The sequence below is a fragment of the Mustelus asterias genome, chromosome 24 (genome assembly GCF_964213995.1).
Source record: "Mustelus asterias chromosome 24, sMusAst1.hap1.1, whole genome shotgun sequence".
NCBI classification, from domain to species: domain Eukaryota; kingdom Metazoa; phylum Chordata; class Chondrichthyes; order Carcharhiniformes; family Triakidae; genus Mustelus; species Mustelus asterias.
The window spans coordinates 650,182-671,620 of record NC_135824.1 but is presented as its reverse complement, the minus strand read 5'-3'; the positions used below and the strand labels follow the sequence as shown (position 1 = coordinate 671,620).

The following is a 21,439-nucleotide window of genomic DNA, read 5'->3' as shown; positions in this document are numbered from 1 at the left end:
ATACGGAGGGCGAGGACACAGAAATAATTGAAAAGGAGGGTCAGAATTTTAAAGTCAAGTTGTTATTTGCTGGGAGCTAATTGTAGGTCACCATGTAGAAAGTGAGAGAACTGGGCATCAGATAAGCAATCTGATAATTTACCAATAGTGCAGGAATAAAGGTAGCAGCGGCAAAGTAAAGTTGGGTTTCATCGGTGTACATGTGGAAACTAACCCTGTGCTTTCAGATAATGTTATCAAAATATTCTAAACATTCCTCTGCTTTCCTCCCACAATCCAAAGGGTATGTGAGTTAGGTGGGTTAGCATGGTAAACGCGCAGGTTGTGGGGAAAGGACAGGAGGTAGGCCCGGGCAAGATGCTCTTTTGGAGAGTTGGCACAGGTGATGGGCCAAATGGTCTCTGTCTGCACTGTGGGGATACTATGGTAATACTTTAACACTGGCAAAATTCTTAAGTAATTATTGGAGAGATCAACCATTTCCTACAGCAGAATGGTTACATTGGGAGGGGCATTCACATCAACCTGTATTCCTTTAAATTCAGTTAAGGACAGCTAGTTGATAAAAATGAGCTGACAATCAGCTTGTTAGAATTAACAATTTTGCTTTGACAGCAGTTCAGCCCAACCCAATCAATCAAATCCTCTAACTTGAGTAGAATTATTCCTCTAAGGTCAGGGTTAAGATGCAGTGGTCAGTTCAACATGGTCACACAAACATTCCATCGTTCACGATTTTAACTAAAGCACAGGTCACTCATTACGCAACTCTTCAAAGTTTATTTTAAAAAAGCTCAGAACATAGAATCATCCATATTCGGACTTACTGTAGACTAACAATTCTAGATACTTACTATACCAGTCATGCTGGCAATCAGCAGAGCTTTGGCTAAATTCTTCTGGGCAATCTGTGCCTTCCTGATAAATGTGCAGTTTCCCCTCCGCACCACCACAAGCTTTCCCTTTATACCCTCTGGAGGCACATCTGTCGAGTTACACAGCCTGGTGCTGGTCAGGTCTTTCAACTGGAACTTGGTCTGCAGAGAAACACAAACAACGGATGAGTCCTCGTTCTGAAAGTCACAAAGAAGCCTGGAATTGACAGAAGACGATGATAGCTCGCTGTGCTCAACAGGACCTGTTTGCTAACATTTATATTTGATTTGTCTTGAAGCAGCTAGTGGGTTAATGGAACGACAAATGACCAGATTCTGGGCTGAAAGTGAAACAAACTTCAAAAGTCAAGTTGCTGAGTCTTAAATTCACCACAAAACTGGCCACACCTGATTCACCAATCAAATCAACAAGACCAGCTCATAAGCTTACTCATTTCCATTCCAATGTGGAGCCAAAGATATTCTCAAATCAGTTCTGGGGTGAAATTTAGTTTTCCTTTTACTGATTTATTCACAGGAAATGGGCGACACTGGTTAGCGTTTATTGCGTATCCCTAATTGCCCAAGAACGCGGTGGTCAGCTGCCTTTTTAAACCTCTGCAGTCAGGGGAATTCTAGGAATTTGACCCAATGACAGTGAAGGCGAGATATTTCCAAGTGTGGGATCTCGGAGGGAAATTGCAGGAGGTGGTGTCCCTCTGCTTCCCGTCCCTCTTGGTGGTTGAGGTCACAGATTTGGAAAGTGCCACTCGATAGCACTGTTGACAACCCCCGTGCCACTTTGCTGATGGGGCTGGAATTGGTCAAGTTAGATTGTCCTGCTTTTTGTGGACACACTAATTAGGAGTTGGAGTAGCCCCTTGAGCCTATTCTGCCATTCAATGAGATCATGGCTCGTGGCCTCAACCCCACATTCTTGCCTACCTTTGATAACCTTTCACCCCCTTGCTAATTAAGAATCTATCTAGCTCTGCCTTAAAATATTCAAGGCCTCTGCTTCCATCACATTTTGAGGGAGAGTTGCAAAGACTAACCACCCTCAAAATATTTCTCCTTATCTGTCTTCAATCAGCGACCTTATTTTTAAATGGTAACCCCATTTCCACATTCACCCAGAAGAGAAAACACCCTCTTAAAGTTTATTTATTAGTGACAAGTAAGGCTTACATTAACCCTGCAATGAAGTTACTGTGGAATTCCCCAAGACGTCCACCTCAGACTTGGGTCAACACACGTTCTTGGCAAAAACACAAACTCTCAAATATCATACAACAATTTCCTTTATTAAAGTACCAGGTTACCAAAGAAGTAAAACTCCACTATAAAGGGTATCAAAAGCTCTATTATTCAAAATATCAAAACTCTGTCAAATGTATTTAGGTCCACAGCTTGGACCTAAATACCACCGTTAAGGGGCAAGTTGATCAGTCTCCCTCTTGGTGAATTCTGGTGCACTGTCCGAGTCTCAGACCCAAGCCGTTGCCTCTTATGATGGTTGTTCCTGTGGGTTGTTGCTCCTGAAGCACTTTTTGTCCAGATCCTGCTCCATCACACACTCACAGGACTGGCATTGATCAATCACTCTCTTTTTGGTCACAGTTGCTTAGAGGTCATGCTTCTGAGAACTTCTGCTCACAACTGTCTGTGTTCAGCCACTGTCCACCTTAGACATAACAACTGCCATGTCTAGATTTGTGGAGCCTCTTCTGCAGTGAGTTGTTTCATTGTATACCATCATTTGCCACTGGGTGTGGCAGAACTACAGTCTGATCATTGCTTGTGGGAACACTTAGCTCAGTCTCTCACTCGCTGCTTCTGTTGCTTGGCAAACAAGTGGTCCCGCTGTAGCTTCACCAGGTTAAGTACAATTGTGCTGCTGCTGATAGCTCACAGCACCTCATGTTGGCCCATTTTGAGTTGCTAGATCTGTTCAAAATCTATTCCATTTAGCACGTGAGCAACACCACACAACATGGAGGGTTTCCTCAGCGCGAAGATGGGACTGTGCGATGGTCATTCCTACAAATACTTATGGACAAATGCATCCGGTACAGGTAGATTGGCGACCACAGAGTCAAGGATGTTTTTCCCTCTTGTTGGTTCCCTCACTCCCTGCCGCAGACCCAGTCCAGCAGTGATGTCCTTTAGGACACAGCCAGCTCGGTCTGTAGTGGGGGAGCCAATCTTGGTGACAGACACTGAAGTCCCCAATCCGGAATACTGATGTTCCTACATGTACATAAAGTGAAACTCTTGTTGGTTTTGGAGATGCATGTTTATAACGTGTTTCTATGAATATAAGCTTTGTGCATTGTATAAAGAAGAGGTTCTATCCTTCACCACTTCGCTTTCTGGATTCAAACAAGCAGCACAGTGGTTAGCGCTGCTGCCTCACAACACCAGGCACGTGGGTCCGATTCCCAGCTTTGGTCACTTTTGTCTGGAGTCTGCACGTTCTCCCCAGACAGAAACCTGGTGCTCCGGTTTCCTCCCACAGTCCGAAAGATGTGCTGGTTACGTGTGTTGGCCATGATAAATTCTCCCTCAGTGTAACCCGAACAGGCGCTGGAGTGTGGCGACTAGGGGATTTTCACAGTAACTTCATTGCAGTGTTAATGCAAGCCTACTTGTGATACTAATAAATAAACTTTACTTTAGATGTGGTGGAATTATGAAAGACTGTTGGGATGCAGTCCAGCCAGTGCATTCCAGACCTGGACCACTCACTGTGTGAATAAGTTATTTCTCAAATCACATTTGTTTCTTTTGGAAATCACTTCAAGTCCGTGCTTTCTTGTTCTTGATCCTTTTATGAGTGGGAACAGTTTCTTCCTGTCTACTCTGTCCAGCCCCCTCATCACTGTGAACATCTCGATCAAATCTCTTCTTAGCCGCCTTCTCTCCAAGGAGAACAGTCCCAACCTCCCCAATCCATCCCTGTAATGGAAGTTTCTCCTCCCTGCAACCTTTCTTGTAAACTTCTTGTATAAGAGTCTTGTATAAGTTCAGCATAACCTCCCTGCTCTTGTACTCTGTGCCCCTATTGATAAAGCCCAGGATACTATATCCTCTCCCCACCTGTTCTGCCATCTTCAATGATCTGTGCACATCTACACCCAGCTCCCTTGTTTTATATTGTCCCTCCACGTTCTTCCTACCAAAAAGCATCACGTCACACTTCTGTATATTGAACTTCATCTGCCACCCATCTGTCCACTCCACCAATCTGTCTGTGGCCTTTTTTGAAGTACCACACTCCTTTTCTCAATTTACAAAACTCCCAAAGTTTTGTCAGCAAACTTTGAAACTGTCCCCAGTACACCAAGATCTAGATCATTAATATATATCCGGAAAAGCAAGGGTCCCAATTCCATCCCCTGAGGAACAACAATACAAACCTTCCCCCAGCCTGAAAAACATCCATTGACCATTACTCTCTGCTTCCTATTATTCAGCCTATTTTTTATCCACGTTGCTGCTGTCCCTTTATTCCATCAGATACTTACAGCATCATCCAGGGATTTTGGGAATGGCATCCATTGAGAATTGTACCTGACACAATATTGCTTTACACCCAAACTTGTGTCACTCCCGGCAGCGTGGAGAATTCCTTCCTCTGCTCCAACCTGAAAAAAAAAGGCAAAAACACTAATTCTGACTCAAACATACTTGAAAAGCCAAAGCTCATATTAGAGAATCAGGAATGTCTTTCCATCAAAAGGTAAGAAGTCTCACAACACCAGATTAAAGTCCAACAGGGTTACTTGGCAGTACAAGCTTTCGGAGTCTCGCTCCTTCTTCAGGTGAGTGAGGAGTTCTGTTCACAAACAGGGCATATACGGACACAGACTCAATTTACAAGATAATGATTGGAATGCGAGTCTTTACAGGTAATCAAGTCTTAAAGATACAGACAATGTGAGTGGAGAGAGGGTTAAGCAGAGGTTAAAGAGATGTGTATTGTCTCCAGCCAGGACAGATTTTGCAATCCCAGGCAAGTTGTGGGGGTTACAGATAGTGTGATATGAACCCAAGATCCCGGTTGAGGCCGTCCTCATGTGTGCGGAACTTGGCCATCAGTTTTTGCTCAGTGATTGTGTTGTCGTGTGTCATGAAGGCCACCTTGGAGAACGCTTACCCGTGGCTGCTGAAGTGTTCCCCGACAGGAAGAGAACACTCCTGCCTGATGATTGTCGAGCGGTGTTCATTCATCCATTGTCATAGCGTCTGCGTGGTCTCCCCAATGTACCATGCCTCGGGACATCCTTTCCTGCAGCGTATCAGGTAGACAACATTGGCGACTCTTGCGACTCAGCCAACGTTGTCTACCTGATACGCCTACCTGAACACCACTCGACAATCACCAGGCAGCAGTGCTCCCTTCCAGTTGGGGAACACTTCAGCAGTCAAGGGCATTCAGCCTCCGATCCTCGGGTAAGCGTTCTCCAAGGCAGCCTTCACAAAACACAACGCAGAATTGCTGAGCAGAAACTGATGGCCAAGTTCCGCACACGAGGACGGTTCATGTCACACTATCTGTAACCCCCATGACTTGCCTGGGCTTGCAAAATCTCACTAACTGTCCTGTCTGGAGACAATACACATCTCTTTAACCTGTGCTTAACCCTCTCTCCACTCACATTGTCTGTACCTTTAAGACTTGATTACCTGTAAAGACTCGCATTCCAACCATTATTTTGTAAATTGAGTTTGTATCTTTATATGTCCTGTTTGTGAACAGAACTCCCACTCACCTGAAGGAGCAGCGCTCCGAAAGCTCGTGCTGCCAAATAAACCTGTTGGACTTTAACCTGTTCTTGTGAGACTTCTGACTGGGTTTACCCGGTCCAACACCGGCATCTCCACATCATGGCATCAAGGGACAGAGACCAAGTTAGTGCGGCAGCAACACCTCGCATTCAACAGAACCCCAGTGGACACCCTCGGCCCCCTTTCCCGGCCCTCGAGGCGACCTCATCTCATCCCCTCCCCGCCGCCCCCACACCCGCTCCCCCCCACACACCCCCCCCCTCCCCCACACCCCCCCCCCTCCCCCCACCCCCTCCCCACCCCCCCCCCTCCCCCACACACCCCCCCCCTCCCCCACACACCCCCCCCCCCCCCCCCCCTCCCCCACACCCCCCCCCACACCCCCCCCCCCTCCCCCACACCCCCCCCCCCCCTCCCCCACACCCCCCCCCCTCCCCCACACACCCCCCCCACCCCCCACACACCCCCCCCCCCCCACCACACACCCCCCCCCCTCCCCCACACACCCCCCCCCCTCCCCCACACACCCCCCCCCCTCCCCCACACACCCCCCCCTCCCCCACACACCCCCCCCCCTCCCCCACACACACCCCCCCCCTCCCCCACACACACCCCCCCCCCTCCCCCACACACACCCCCCCCCTCCCCTCCCCCACACACCACCCCCCCCTCCCCTCCCCCACACACACCCCCCCCCTCCTCCACACACCCCCCCCCTCCTCCACACACCCCCCCCCCCCCCCCCCACACACCCCCCCCCCCTCCCCCACACACACCCCCCCCCCCTCCCCCACACACACCCCCCCTCCCCCACACACACACCCCCCCCTCCCCCACACACACACCCCCCCCTCCCCCCACACACACACCCCCCCCCTCCCCCACACACACCCTCCCCCCCCCTCCCCCACCACACCCCCCCCCCCCTCCCCCACACACACCCTCCCCCCCCTCCCCCACACACACCCCCCCCCCCCTCCCCCACACACACCCCCCCCCCTCCCCCCCACACACCCCCCCCCCCCTCCCCCCCCTCCCCCCACACACACCCCCCCCCTCCCCCCTCCCCCCCCACACCCCCCCCTCCCCCACACACACCCCCCCCTCCCCCCCCTCCCCCACACACACCCCCCCCTCCCCACACACACCCCCCCCTCCCCCTCCCCCCCCTCCCCCCCCCTCCCCCACTCCCCCCCCCTCCCCCCCACACACCCCCCCCCTCCCCCCACACACCCCCCCCTCCCCCCCACACACCCCCCCCCCCTCCCCCCCACACACCCCCCCCCCTCCCCCCCCACACCCCCCCCCTCCCCCCCACACACCCCCCCCCCTCCCCCCACACACCCCCCCCCCTCCCCCCCACACACCCCCCCCCTCCCCCACACACACCCTCCCCCCTCCCCCACACACACCCTCCCCCCCCCCCCCCCTCCCCCACACACACCCTCCCCCCCCCTCCCCCACACACACCCTCCCCCCCCTCCCCCACACACACCCCCCCCCCTCCCCCACACACCCCCCCCCCTCCCCACACACCCCCCCCCCTCCCCCACACACCCCCCCCCCTCCCCCACACACACCCCCCCCTCCCCACACACCCCCCCCTCCCCCACACACACCCTCCCGCCGCCCCCACACCCGCTCCCCCGCCGCCCCCACACACCCGCTCCCCCGCCGCCCCCACACACCCGCTCCCCCGCCGCCCCCACACACCCGCTCCCCCGCCGCCCCCACACCCGCTCCCCCGCCGCCCCCACACACCCGCTCCCCCGCCGCTTACCCCACCTGGCACACGCCGAGCAGCAGCAGTCCCATGGCCGCTCCCCGCCAGCCCAAACCCAGAGCCATGACTCCCACCACTCAGAGATACTGCGCAGGCGCAAACCGCTGGCCACTCTGCGCAAGCGCTATGAGCACCGGTTAATAACGTCACTTCCTTATTTGTGGCGTCCCCGATCTGACAGCGCCCCGGACGTAATGACAGTAAATGATCGCAGCGGCCGGGCGACTGGGAGGTGCAATGACAATGAATGATCGCAGCGGCCCGGGCGACTGGGAGGTGCAATGACAATGAATGATTGCAGCGGCCCGGGCGACTGGGAGGTGCAATGACAATGAATGATTGCAGCGCCCCGGGCGGCTGGGAGGTGTAATGACAATGATCGCAGCGCCCCGGGCGGCTGGGAGGTGCAATGACAGTAAATGATCGCAGCGCCCCGGGCGGCTCGCAGGTGCAATGACAGTGAATGATCGCAGCGCCCCGGGCGGCTGGGAGGTGCAATGACAGTGCATGATCGCAGCGCCCCGGACGGCTGGGAGGTGCAATGACAGTGCATGATCGCAGCGCCCCGGGCGGCTGGGAGGTGCAATGACAGTGCATGATCGCAGCGCCCCGGGCGGCTGGGAGGTGCAATGACAGTGAATGATCGCAGCGCCCCGGGCGGCTGGGAGGTGCAATGACAGTGGTCAGAGACAGCACTAGTAAATCTCTGCAGTACAGGAGGCCATTCGGTCCATCATATTAAAGGCCACATGAATTTTAGACTGCAGGGAGGTTCATACAATTCTATTTTTCATCTAGAAGTACAGCATATAAAAGCTGAGGTGATATAAACCCTTACAAAAACTTCATTGAGAACATCAATTTATTGATTTTCACAGCACAGAAAGACGCCCTTCGGCCCATCGTGTCTGTACCGGCTTTCAAGCACCGATGTATTCTGATCCCACTTTCCAGCACTTGGTTTGTCACTGTGAATGCTATGGTACTTTGAATGCTCATCTAAATCTAAAAGTATTTGAAGTGGAAGAGAGAAAATGCTGGAAAATCTCAGCGTGTCTGGCAGCATCTGTAAGCCAGCCTGGATCGGAAATGTCTCAATTTGTTGAGACTCTGAATTTGGACTTGATTTGATTGAATTGGAAAAGTATAAAAAAAAGTAAGGAGAGAAAAGAGCTGAGGTTTCGAGTCCAGATGACCCTTTGTCAAAGCTAAAAGGCAGAGAGAGTGGGAGATATTTATACTGCAGGGGGAGGGAATGAAAGGTGAGTCATAGCCACAGAAACCAGGGGAAAGGCTGCGAATGACAGCTCATAGAGAGAATAAAGGGTGTGAATGGCCAACGGCAGAGAAGCGGAAATCAGAGGACAAGCTGTGACAGATGAAGATGTGGGGGGAGGGGGAATGGGTAGGAGAGAGGGGAAAGGAAGCAAAGGAGGAGAAAAGGTAGAAAGGGGGGATATAATGGGGCAAGAAAAATAAAGACAATAAAGAAATAAAAGGGAAAGAGCAGTGAAAAATTAAATAAAATGAAAACAAAGGGATGGAGGTGGGATGGAGTTAATCATCTGAAGTTGTTGAATTCGATGTTGAGACTGGAAGGCTGTAAAGTGCCGAGCTGGAAGATGAGATGCTGTCCCTCCAGTTTGCGTTGAGCTTCACCGGGACATTGCAGCAGGCCAAGGACAGACATGTGGGCATGGGAGCAGGATCGTGGGTTAAAATTTCAAGTAACAGGAAGGTCAGGGTCCTGATTGCGCACAGACCGAAGGTGCTCAGCAAAGCGATCACCCAGTCTACGCTTGATCTCTCTGGATAGACTGGGACTTTTTTCTCTGGAGCGTAGGAGGCTTAGGGATGATCTTATAGAGGTCTATAAAATAATGAGGGGCACAGATCAGCTAGTCAATATCTTTTCCCAAAGGTCGGGGAGTCTAAAACTAGAGGGCATTGGTTTAAGGTGAGAGGGGAGAGATACAAAAAGGTTCGGGGGGCCAATTTTTTCACACAGAGGGTGGTGAGTGTCTGGAATGAGCTGCCAGAGGCAGTAGTCGAGGCGGGTACAATTTTGTTTTTTAAAAAGCATTTAGACAGTTTACATGGGTAAAATTGGTAAAGAGGGATTTGGGTCAAATGCGGGCAATTGGGACTAGCTTAGTGATAAAAACTAGGCAGCATGGACAAGTTGGGCTGAAGGGCCTGTTTCCATGCTGTAAACCCCTTTGACTCTATAAATATGGATAACCTATCCAATACCACCTCCTTTTCAATTTTAAACATTTAGTGTCTGAATTACCTCTCTCACCATGTCCTGAGTAACATAATCTTCCTTGGTAAAGACAGATGCAAAATATTCCATTACAACCTCAGCTAGACCCTGATTCCTCGTGTAAATCTTCTTTTAGGTGCTAAGCGACCCCACTCCTCCTTTTACTATTTATACACCTATAGAAGACTTTGGGATTCCCTTTTATATTTGCTGCCAGTCTCTTTCCATGCTCTTTGAAATTTAAAGTTGATAAGGTATCAGAACCAGGATGAGATGCATCCAAGGACATTGAGGGAAGCGAGAGTGGAAATTAATGAGGTGCTGGTGTAATTTCCAGAGCCTGGATTTCCAGTCAGGGTGAAGTCTCACCTTGAGGATGTTATCCTGATGGGTGGGGCAGTGCTTGGGGAAGGCACTTCAGTCAGCCCTTGCTGGTGTTAGTCCAGTCACTGCTTTAACTTCCTCACCGCCCCAGGAAGCTGAGCTGAGATGATGCCAGATCACCAAGCCTTCCCTGGGGCAGTCCTAGAGATTGCAGCTGAATTGTCCAGGCTAATCCTCCCTGGGATCTTGCTGTGTACACATTGGCTCGACGGCATGGTAGCACAGTGGTTAGCACTGCTGCTTCACAGCTCCAGGGACCTGGGTTCAATTCCCGGCTTGGGTCACTGTCTGTGTGGAGTTTGCACATTCTCCTCGTGTCTGCGTGGGTTTCCTCTGGGTGCTCCGGTTTCCTCCCACAGTCCAAAGATGTGCGGGTTAGGTTGATTGGCTATGCTAAAATTGCCCCTTAATGTCCTGAGATGCGTAGGTTAGAGGGATTAGTGGGTAAATATGTAGGGATATGGGGGTGAGGCCGGGGTGGGATTGTGGTTGGTGGAGACTTGATGGGCCAAATGGCCTCTTTCTGCACTGTAGGGTTTCTATGATTTCTACAATGACTGCATTTCAACAGGGATCATATTTCAAAGGCAACATGTTGCATTTTAGGTAATTAATTCTTTGTTTCTTCACACAGCTCATTAACATTTTCATCTTTCTTTGCTGCAACTGGTTCTCATCTTCTCTTCAAACATTGCTGTCTTCACTTGAGCTTCACTCAGTGTGGGACAGAGCAGCCACATCTCTTTATAGTGCTTTATATGAAGGTCAAAATCTCTCTCATTGGATTTGACTTCCAAATCAGAACTCTGCAATTTTGTGCATTCTGGGTTTTAAAATAGTTCAAACCTTTACATGGTTTCCAATAGGATTCAAATAACTTAAAGCACTCAAATAGGCTGGTGCTTGTTTTAACCAATTTATACAAAGATCCAGAGCTCTCACTGCCCAATACATATCAGGATGGTGCATTAAACAGTAAGTGTATCGTGCTGAATGCTTTTGTCTACAGGCCAATGGTCAAACCTGTTTCTTTCAATTGAAGAACATAAAAGCACGAGGTCAGTTTAAAAAGAAAGTCCATTGCTCCGGTATTGATACTAATTCATTTTCTTTATGCAATTTTTCTATTCCTGGTGATGGACAGTAACTGCAAAGCCAGCTGGCCTCAGAAAGATGTGTAACCCACGTATCTGAACCACAAACAGATAATGATACGCATGGTGGTTGACATGTGTCAGTAGACTTGAGATTCCTAACAGCACTGTGGGTGTACCTACACACATGGACTGCAGCCGGTCAAGGCGACAGCTCAGCACCACCTCCTCAAAGCCAAATAACAATGCTAAGTAAATGCTGGCCCAGCCAGCGATGCCCTCATTCCATGAGGAGATTAAATAAAAGATTCTAAACTCGTTAGACTTTACACTATATAATGACAGTGGCAGTCACAAGATTATTTACTCTGAGATTATAGTGACTGTTTTAACAAGCTGATGATGTAATCTGGGTCCACATTGAACCTACTATAATTACACATTCCATTTTGTGGAATTTAGGTTAAGCAATGATCTTGATGGAGACTGTTTGAAGATATAATGCACTTTGTGTCACTCCCTGGACTATGGTATTTAAAATAAAACTTTATACTCCCCAATGTCTGAAGTCTGCATGCTGAAGGGAGTCTTGCTGCTTCCAAATCCAGGTCACTTGCACGGAATCAAAACAAAGGAGTTAAATAACATCCTGTACACTGCCCTCCAGAATCACACTGAGCAGGACTGGGAACAGCTGCTCGGAACCAGCCAGTGTCCATTCAATCACAATCTCAATTTCAAAAATAACTCCAAGTGATTGAAGAAAGGAGTCTGACATTTTCAGAGAAGGCCAATGATAATGAATTATTTATTCTTTCACAGGATGTGGGCGTCACTGACTAGGCCAGCATTTATTGCCCGTCCCTTATTTCCCTCGAGACTGTGATGAGCTGCCTTCTCGAAGCACTGTTGCCCCTGAGGTGTAGGTACATCCATAGTGCTGTTGGGGAGGGAGTTCCAGGATTTTGATCCAGTGACACTAAAGGAACGGCTGATATATTCCCAAGTCAGGATGGTGAATAACTTGGAGGGAACTTGCAGGTGGTCCTGTTCCCAGGTATCTGCTGCCCTTGTTCGGCTGGATGGTAGAGGTCATGTGTTTGGAAGGTTCTGTCTGAGGAACCTTGGTGCATCCTGCAGAAGATACACATGGCTGCCACAGTTCATCGATGGTGGATGGAGTGTCAATCAAGTGGCTGCTTTGTAGGAATCAGCTATCTAACTCTTGTTTGGCAAAAAGAACTCTTGACAAATGTCAGTGAAGATAGTTTCCTTCATTACTGTATGATGCAGCAATCTCTGAAAACCAATTCCAGATTGAATAAAGCTGGATAGAGATAAAATACAATTTTATAAAACTCTCCAGACATACCTAGCTTACATTCTGCTATTTACTCTTGGTAAACGTCTTTTAATTCAGGCAAACATTTGAGAAATTTCAGCTATTATTACAGTTCAAGTCTCTCTGTAGCTGACTCCAAGTGGATGCCAACATTTCCAGCCTGGCTTTCCCCAGGGGAGGGAGATATTACCCAACCAAAGGGTATTTTCCAAGCTGATGGGCTCAAAGAAACCAAATGTTGGTCGGTGCAGACTTGGAGGGCCGAAGGGCCTGTTCCTGTGCTGTAATTTTCTTTGTTAGTCAAACTCCTTTTAAGAATAATGCAGATTTTGGAGCTGGTTATCGTCCAGTCTCCAAAGCTGCAGAAGGTTCCGGCTAAAAGTCTCGCATTGCTTTCCAGTCAAGCCATTGACACTTACATCACTGGCCCCAAAAACAAACTGACTCCATCATCAGTCACACAACTGCCAAAACATCTGGTAGTGGCTATAATAATACTGTTCATGATGCTACAACAGATGAACCATCGCTTCAGGAAAAAACATTTGGAACTTGCTTGGTGTTTGCCATGGCTTAGCCATAGAAGACAGAGGGTAGCAGTGGAGAGGTCTTTTTCCGGTTGGAGGTCTGTGACTAGTGGAGTTAGCACAGTAAGAAGTCTCACAACACCAGGTTAAAGTCCAACAGGTTTATTTGGTAGCAAATACCATAAGCTTTCGGAGCACTGCTCCTTCGTCAGATGAAGTGGATATCTGCTCTCAAACAGGGCACAGACACAGAAATCAAGTTGCAGAATACTAATTAGAATGCGAATCTCTAAAACCAGCTAGGTCTTAAAGGTACAGACAATGTGGGTGGAGGGAGCATTCAACACAGGTTAAAGAGATGTGTATTGTCTCCAGACAGAACAGCTAGTGAGATTCTACAAGCCCAGGAGGCAAGCTGTGGGGGTTACTGATAATGTGACATAAATCCAACATCCCGGTTTAGGCCGTCCTCATGTGTGCGGAACTTGGCTATCAGTTTCTGCTCAGCGACTCTGCGCTGTCGTGTGTCATGAAGGCCGCCTTGGAGAACGCTTACCTGAAGATTCAAGGCTGAATGCCTGTGACTGCTGAAGTGCTCCCCCACAGGAAGAGAACAGTCTTGCCTGGTGATTGTTGAGCGGTGTTCATTCATCCGTTGTCGTAGCGTCTGCATGGTTTCCCCAATGTACCATGTCTCGGGACATCCTTTCCTGCAGCGTATCAGGTAGACAACGTTGGCCGAGTTGCAAGAGTAGGTACCGTGTACCTGGTAGATGGTGTTCTCACGTGAGATGATGGCATCCGTGTCGACGATCCGGCACGTCTTGCAGAGGTTGCTGTGGCAGGGTTGTGTGGTGTCGTGGTCACTGTTCTCCTGAAGGCTGGGTAGTTTGCTGCAGACAATGGTCTGTTTGAGGTTGCGTGGTTGTTTGAAGGCAAGAAGTGGGGGTGTGGGGATGGCCTTGGCGAGATGTTCGTCTTCATCAATGACATGTTGAAGGCTCCGAAGGAGATGCCGTAGCTTCTCCGCTCCGGGGAAGGACTGGACGACGAAGGGTACTCTGTCCACCGTGTCCCGTGTTTGTCTTCTGAGGAGGTTGGTGCGGTTTTTCGCTGTGGCGCGTCGGAACTGTTGATCGATGAGTCGAGCGCCATATCCTGTTCTTATGAGGGCATCTTTCAGCATCTGGAGGTGTCTGTTGCGATCCTCCTCATCCGAGCAGATCCTGTGTATTCGGAGGGCTTGTCCGTAGGGGAGGCTTCTTTTATGTGTTTAGGGTGGAAGCTGGAGAAGTGGAGCATCCTGAGGTTATCCGTGGGCTTGCGGTACAGTGAGGTGCTGAGGTGACCGTCCTCAATGGAAATGCGTGTGTCCAAGAATGCAACCGATTCCGGAGAGTAGTCCATGGTGAGTCTGATGGTGGGATGGAACTTGTTGATGTCATCATGTGGACGGCGTGGTAGCACAGTGGTTAGCACTGCTGCTTCACAGCTCCAGGGACCTGGGTTCAATTCCCGGCTTGGGTCACTGTCGGTGTGGAGTTTGCACATTCTCCTCGTGTCTGCGTGGGTTTCCTCTGGGTGCTCCGGTTTCCTCCCACAGTCCAAAGATGTGCGGGTTAGGTTGATTGGCTATGCTAAAAAATCTATGGTGCTATAGTTGTTTCAGTGATTGCTTACCATGACTCCAAAGGAAGAAAATGTCATCGATGTATCTAGTGTATAGCATCGGTTGAAGGTCCTGTGCGGTGAAGAAGTCTTGTTCGAACCTGTGCATGAAGATGTTGGCATATTGAGGTGCGAATTTTGTCCCCATGGCTGTTCCGTGTGTCTGGATGAAGAACTGGTTGTTGAAGGTGAAGACATTGTGGTCGAGGATGAAGTGGATGAGATGTAAAATTGTATCTGGAAACTGGCAGTTGACGGCGCTCGACTCATCGATCAACAGTTCCGACGCGCCACAGCGAAAAACCGCACCGACCTCCTCAGAAGACAAACACCAGACACAGTGGACAGAGTACCCTTCGTCGTCCAGTACTTCCCCGGAGCGGAGAAGCTACGGCATCTCCTCAGGAGCCTTCAACATGTCATTGATGAAGACGAACATCTCGCCAAGGCCATCCCCACACCCCCACTGCTTGCCTTCAAACAACCACGCAACCTCAAACAGACCATTGTCCGCAGCAATCTACCCAGCCTTCAGGAGAACAGTGACCACGACACCACACAACCCTGCCACAGCAACCTCTGCAAGACATGCCGGATCATCAACACGGATGCCATCATCTCACGTGAGAACACCATCTACCAGGTACACAGTACCTACTCTTGCAACTCGGCCAACGTTGTCTACCTGATACGCTGCAGGAAAGGATGTCCTGAGGCATGGTACATTGGGGAAACCATGCAGACGCTACGACAACGGATGAATGAACACCGCTCGACAATCACCAGGCAAGACTGTTCTCTTCCTGTGGGGGAGCACTTCAGCAGTCACAGGCATTCAGCCTTGGATCTTCAGGTAAGCGTTCTCCAAGGCAGCCTTCACGACAGCGCAGAGTCGCTGAGCAGAAACTGATAGCCAAATTCCGCACACATGAGGACGGCCTAAACCGGGATGTTGGATTTATGTCACATTATCAGTAACCCCCACAGCTTGCCTCCTGGGCTTGTAGAATCTCACTAGCTGTTCTGTCTGGAGACAATACACATCTCTTTAACCTGTGTTGAATGCTCCCTCCACCCACATTGTCTGTACCTTTAAGACCTGGCTGGCTTTAGAGATTCGCATTCTAATCAGTATTCTGCAACTTGATTTCTGTGTCTGTTTGCACTGTTTGAGAGCAGATATCCACTCCATCTGACGAAGGAGCAGTGCTCCGAAAGCTTATGGTATTTGCTACCAAATAAACCTGTTGGACTTTAACCTGGTGTTGTGAGACTTCTTACTGTGTTTACCCCAGTCCAACGCCGGCATCTCCACATCATGATTAGTGGAGCTCCGCAGGGCTCTGTACTGGGACCTTTGCTGTTTGTGATATATATAAATGATTTGGAGGAAGATGTAGCTGGTGTGATCAGTAAGTTTGCGGACGACACAAAGATTGCTGGAGTTGCGGATAGTGATGAACATTGTCAGAGAATACAGCAGGATATAGATAGGCTGGAACATTGGGCGGAGAAATGGCAGATGGAATTTAATCCAGATAAATGCGAAGTGATGCATTTCGGTAGATCTAATGCAAGGGGGAGCTGTACAATAAATGGCAGAACCATCAGGAGTATAGACACACAGAGGGATCTGGGTGTACAAGTCCACAGATCCTTAAAGGTGGCAGCACAGGTGGAGAGGGTGGTCAAGAAGGCATATGGCATGCTTGCCTTTATTGGACGGGGCATAGAATATAAAAGTTGGCATATGATGTTGCAGCTGTATAGAACGTTGGTTAGGCCACATTTGGAATACTGTGTCCAGTTCTGGTCGCCGCACTACCAGAAGGACGTGGAGGCTTTGGAGAGAGTACAGAAAAGGTTTACCAGGATGTTGCCTGGTATGGAGGGTCTTAGCTATGAGGAGAGATTGGGTAAACTGGGGTTGTTCCCCCTGGAAAGACGGAGGATGAGGGGTGACCTAATAGAGGTGTATAAAATTATGAAGGGCATAGATAGGGTGAACAGTGGGAAGCTTTTTCCCAGGTCGGAGGTGACGAACACAAGGGGTCACAGGTTCATGATGAGGGGGGCAAGGTTCAACACAGATGTCAGGGGGACGTATTTTACACAGAGGGTGGTGGGGGCCTGGAATGCACTGCCAAGCAAGGTGATTGAGGCGGACACGCTGGGATCGTTTAAGACTTATCTAGATAGCCACATGAACAGACTGGGAATAGAGGGATACAAACGAATGGTCTAGTTGGGCACATGAGCGGCGCGGGCTTGGAGGGCCGAAGGGCCTGTTCCTGTGCTGTATTGTTCTTTGAACCTGTGAGAAAAGGCTGTTTTCGTGAACTTGCACAAATGCTTTTCAGGGAATTAATTGGAGCTCATCGTACTAATCCTCCTTGAACAAATTAACCACACTGGCTTTTCTCCAATTCCATTTTGCAGATACACAGATTAGAAAATTGTGGGCAGAACCTGTGATTTTCCCTCAAAACCACTGTCAACAACCAAGGATGAACAATTAGAACCCAGTAACATTCACCAAGTTTGGTTCATTTTCCAGAACCAATTACTTGTCTAAAACTGGCCAATAATTGTTCCATTGCAGAGAGACATACCCATGTCATCATTTCCAGAGTCAGATTGCCTAACCCTAATCCTCCCAACACAAAATACCCTAACTCCCATTCATATTATTGCATAAAAATGTCAAATCTTGAACCACTTAAAAATAAATATTTTCCAGAGATTTTCTTCTCATTAGTATTAAGAATGGTAACAGTATAATGCAGTGTGTGTGCAGTTTGCATCTGATCCCCATAACTATTAAATAAACCAGAGAGAGATCAACTTTTATTTTATCATGCAATATTATTCATTTGACAGGAAAATGTCCCATTGGTTATTTATAACACTGTGCAGATAATAACACCAATATTGGTGAGTGCGTTCCCCCCCATTAACATGTTCGGTAAGCTGTGGCACTTGTACAGAATTTAATTTTGTCTTACTGAATCTTTTTCCCATAAACCCCCCCCGAAAAATGTCTTTTTAAAAAAAGTTGAAGCACAGTTTGGGAAACAAGGAATTACTTTGATCGAGCGATTTGGTAAATATCTGGGTGTCTCTCATGTATAACTGTAAAAGTAATCGGCATGGTCATATAGCTGGGAGAAAAACAAGTTTATTGTTTTATTAGTTAAATCACATTTAATCTTAAATCTCAGTTCTAGGACTGTTCTGCTGCCCATGAATTTTGCCACTTCTATTTGATATCATTTTAGGTTCCAATCAGAACAAGAATCTGAACAACACTTGTTTTTAATGTTAATCCTTTTTAAAGGCAGTTATGAGATATTTTGGAAGAATGAGTGATAGTTTTGTAATGCAAGCATTGAGAGCTTATTAACAGTGAATCTTATTGGATCTCATTCAGAGCTGCAGATTCAAATTACAGATAAATATTCAATGTGAGGCTACCGTGTTTAAACAGGAACAAATCTTATTGATGAGAAGCCCGATTAGAGTGTTGTGCTCTTGCTCCGGCGAGAATGAATCACAAGGATTCAGTATTTTACATCAATGTTCGAGGGTTTAAAGAGTTTTACCATTTCATGTAATTACCTCATTTCAGTTCAACTTGTTGGGATAAATGCAAATTACCCGCATAGTGTCACAGTTAAGATTAGAAAAGTCCAATTGAAGAATGTCCGTTAAGCCTTGCCAAAATGCATCAACTTTCTCAGTGGTCCTGGACCTCCCCAAAGTCCTCTTGAAAAACAGAGAAACATTGCAGTAAATATTCAGCCCACAGTCGCTAACACCAGTCCCCAAAGCCTGTTTTCACAGACTCTACATTTTAAAGTTACTTTAAAATGGATTAAAATGTCTATAATCCCATTTATAAAACTCACTATAAATCAAAGTCACACTCTGTACAAACTGGATCACCACAATACTTTCGCAGATTCCCAAACGGAGTTTCTTGTCTGTTGGGAAAGGTTAATCAAGTTTGCCTGAATGTTTCACTACCTGATCACAACACTTTAGTAACATATTTTATGCCTAAATTGTTCGGGAAGTCCTCAGGTATAATTTACAATTTTCCATTATTCCTGCTGCTCCAGTGGAACTCTCTCTGGACCTCAGGGAACTCCCCCTGCCTCCAATTCTCTGTCCCTCACCCCAGGGATAGGGGAGGCAGGCAGGCAGGTCAGCAATGATCTCCACAGTCAGATAGTGAACAAGGGTCAACTTTGGAAGCTGCAGCTCAGAATTCTGACGGGTTCTCAGATGTTCCAGTCGTGCAGCACAGCCCCTGGAGGTGCTGGTTTTATTCTCATTTCCAAAAACCTTCACGTGTGCAGTAATGTGTAAGATTGGAATGGACAATGCTTTCTCTCAGCAGGAGCAGTGTGACTGACAGCCAGCTGCTCACAACAAACTGAGCTCGTTCTGGTTACAGCTGCAAGTTACCTATTCCCTGGTGCGAATCAGGCCACCAACTCGAGCAACCCACATCAGCACTGACTTCACTGGGATAACTGCATTGTGTCCATCCTCATTCTTCAATCAGTAAAACTGACCCAGAACTGCCAGACCCAGACTATTTTCTTAAATTGGCAGTTTCTAAATTTATGAATTAAATCTTAAAAGGTGATGCACGGCGAGAGTTTTCAGATGAAGATGCCCAGAGTAGTTACACCTGAGCTGACTGCCCCCAGCACCAAATCGATGCTTCTTAATCCTGTTCCTAACAATCACCAATTTTGTTCTCAAACAGGAATCAGTCTCTGAAGTTCAGGATCAGTAAACATCTCCAGAGTGTCTAACATAGAATACTAGCATCTCATTATCTTATGGAAAGCAAGGGAAACAGGAAGGTAAAAATTGTGGGACTTACTTGAGGAGAGCATACCAGTACAGAGGGGGCATGAGATCAGCTTTCATGTGGAACATGCTCCTCCGCTCCTTACCCTGATCAAAAGGGAACGTTTCCAATGGTTGAGCATTATAATCGAACTCCGCTAACACACATTTGTTGTAGGCAGTAACCAGTGGGCAGGAAGTGTAGCCATTGTACTAAAAACACCATCGGAATGAAGCAAATAACATCGTTACACACACAACCCAGCCCTGGAACCCAACACACTTTACAGCCAATGAAGGACTTTCTGAAGTGCAGTCAGCATTGCAATGCAGGAAACACTGCTGCAAATTAGCACAGCAAGATCCCACACACAGCAATATGAGAATAACCAGATCATCTGTTTGTGACATTGGCCTCAGGACATTGAGGAGAACTCCCGTGCTCTCTGAAATGTTGTCATGGGATATTTGACAGGATAGAAAGGGCCTTTGCCCAAAAGATAACACTCTGACAGTGTCCTCTCTTCAGTTCAGTACCGATAGCCTCGAATAAAAGCTCAACTCTCTGGAGTGAGCTGGAACTGTCACTTTCCCCAAAGCTGAGCGTGCTGCTCAGAGTCACAGCTAACAAGCTGGATCCTTGCTGCAAAGCTTCTCCACCTGACGTCAAGCTGGACTGCAAGTGGACTTCCCTATTGCTCACTGCTTCATAACGATTCCACAAGGGGGCAGCACTGCCCAGGGGGACGGGACCAAGGGGGCACCGCGTCCGAGGGGGTGGTGGGTGGAGTGCCCCCCGCAGGACCGAGGGGGGCCAGGCCACCGAAGACAGCGCTACACTGACTGCATTTCAAAGGTAAATCATTGATTATAATTCTCTTTGGGACGTAAAATGCAAATACTTTTATCTCTCCAAAATGTAACACAAGGTACAGTAACCAATCAGGAAGGCAGATGATACATAGGGAGCGGAGAGTCTAAAATCAGGAACTCTTATCAGCAATAACAGCCACATCTGCAACTCCAGGAGTTGTTCTCCTTACAATTGGAGGGATTTATGGGTTTGCGACAAAGGCAGATGGATTCCTGGATGGATGAGATTGTCAATGAGAGGTTGATCAAGTTCCCTGGAGTTTAGGAGAGTGAGAAGATGTAGGCAGCTGAGTCGTTGAGTATGTTCAAAACAGAGGCTGATAGATTTCCAGATACTAATAACATGAAGGGATGCAGGGATGGTGTGATGCTGAAATAGAAGGTCACCTATGATCTAGCTGAATGAACAGGCTCCAGCTTTGATGTATAAATTGTTGTTTCAGTGAGATGACAGGCAGGGGTGAAGAGGTTGTTTCCTCCGGTTTAGTGAGTCTAGAACAGGAGGACACACAGTCGGGATTCAGGGTTGACCACTGCAGACTGAGATGGAAAAGGAACAATTTTCACTGATGGTTGTGAATCTTTGGAATTCTGTGCCCCGAGAGTTGCAGCTGTACAGAAGATGATGAATCTATTGTTGAGAATGACAGATCTTTAAGAAAATCACATGGGGACTGGGCAGGAAAGTGAAGTCAAGGCAAAAATGCTAGTCATAGAATCCCTACAATGCAGAATGAGGCCATTCAGCCCATTGGGTCCACACCGGCTCTCCAACAGAGCATCCCACCCAGGCCCTTTCCCCATAACCCCACGTATTTACCCCTAATTCTCCTAACCCACACACCTAGAGACACTAAGGAGCATTCAGCATGGCTAATCCACCCAATCTGCATATCTTTGGATTGTGGGAGGGAAACCGGAGCACCCGGAGGAAACCCACGCAGACACGGGGAGAATGTGCAAACTCCACACA

General features: G+C 48.4%; 2 protein-coding genes across 7 annotated transcripts in view; both read right to left on the bottom strand.

Annotated features, from left to right (window-relative positions):
* The window catches only part of sppl2a (signal peptide peptidase like 2A), a 46,241-nt gene extending 38,652 nt beyond the window's left edge, over positions 1 to 7,589 (bottom strand). For 3 of the 4 annotated variants that reach the window (XM_078241106.1, XM_078241107.1, XM_078241108.1), the window contains exons 1-3: positions 7,452 to 7,589; positions 4,403 to 4,522; positions 855 to 1,037 (exon numbers count right to left, since the gene is read on the bottom strand). In XM_078241106.1, the coding sequence (XP_078097232.1) occupies positions 855 to 1,037; positions 4,403 to 4,522; positions 7,452 to 7,514 (366 nt within the window). In that variant the 5' untranslated portion in view covers positions 7,515 to 7,589. The remainder of the gene's footprint in view (positions 1 to 854; positions 1,038 to 4,402; positions 4,523 to 7,451) is intronic. The other variant, XM_078241109.1, reaches the window with a different exon arrangement.
* Positions 7,590 to 10,993: 3,404 nt separating this feature from the next.
* Positions 10,994 to 21,439, bottom strand: part of sqor (sulfide quinone oxidoreductase) — a 59,966-nt gene continuing 49,520 nt past the window's right edge. For 2 of the 3 annotated variants that reach the window (XM_078241141.1, XM_078241140.1), the window contains 2 exons: positions 19,628 to 19,806; positions 17,893 to 18,495 (listed from right to left, as the gene is read on the bottom strand). In XM_078241141.1, the coding sequence (XP_078097267.1) occupies positions 18,438 to 18,495; positions 19,628 to 19,806 (237 nt within the window). In that variant the 3' untranslated portion in view covers positions 17,893 to 18,437. Of the gene's footprint in view, positions 12,521 to 17,892; positions 18,496 to 19,627; positions 19,807 to 21,439 lie in introns of those variants that run through there. The other variant, XR_013500751.1, reaches the window with a different exon arrangement.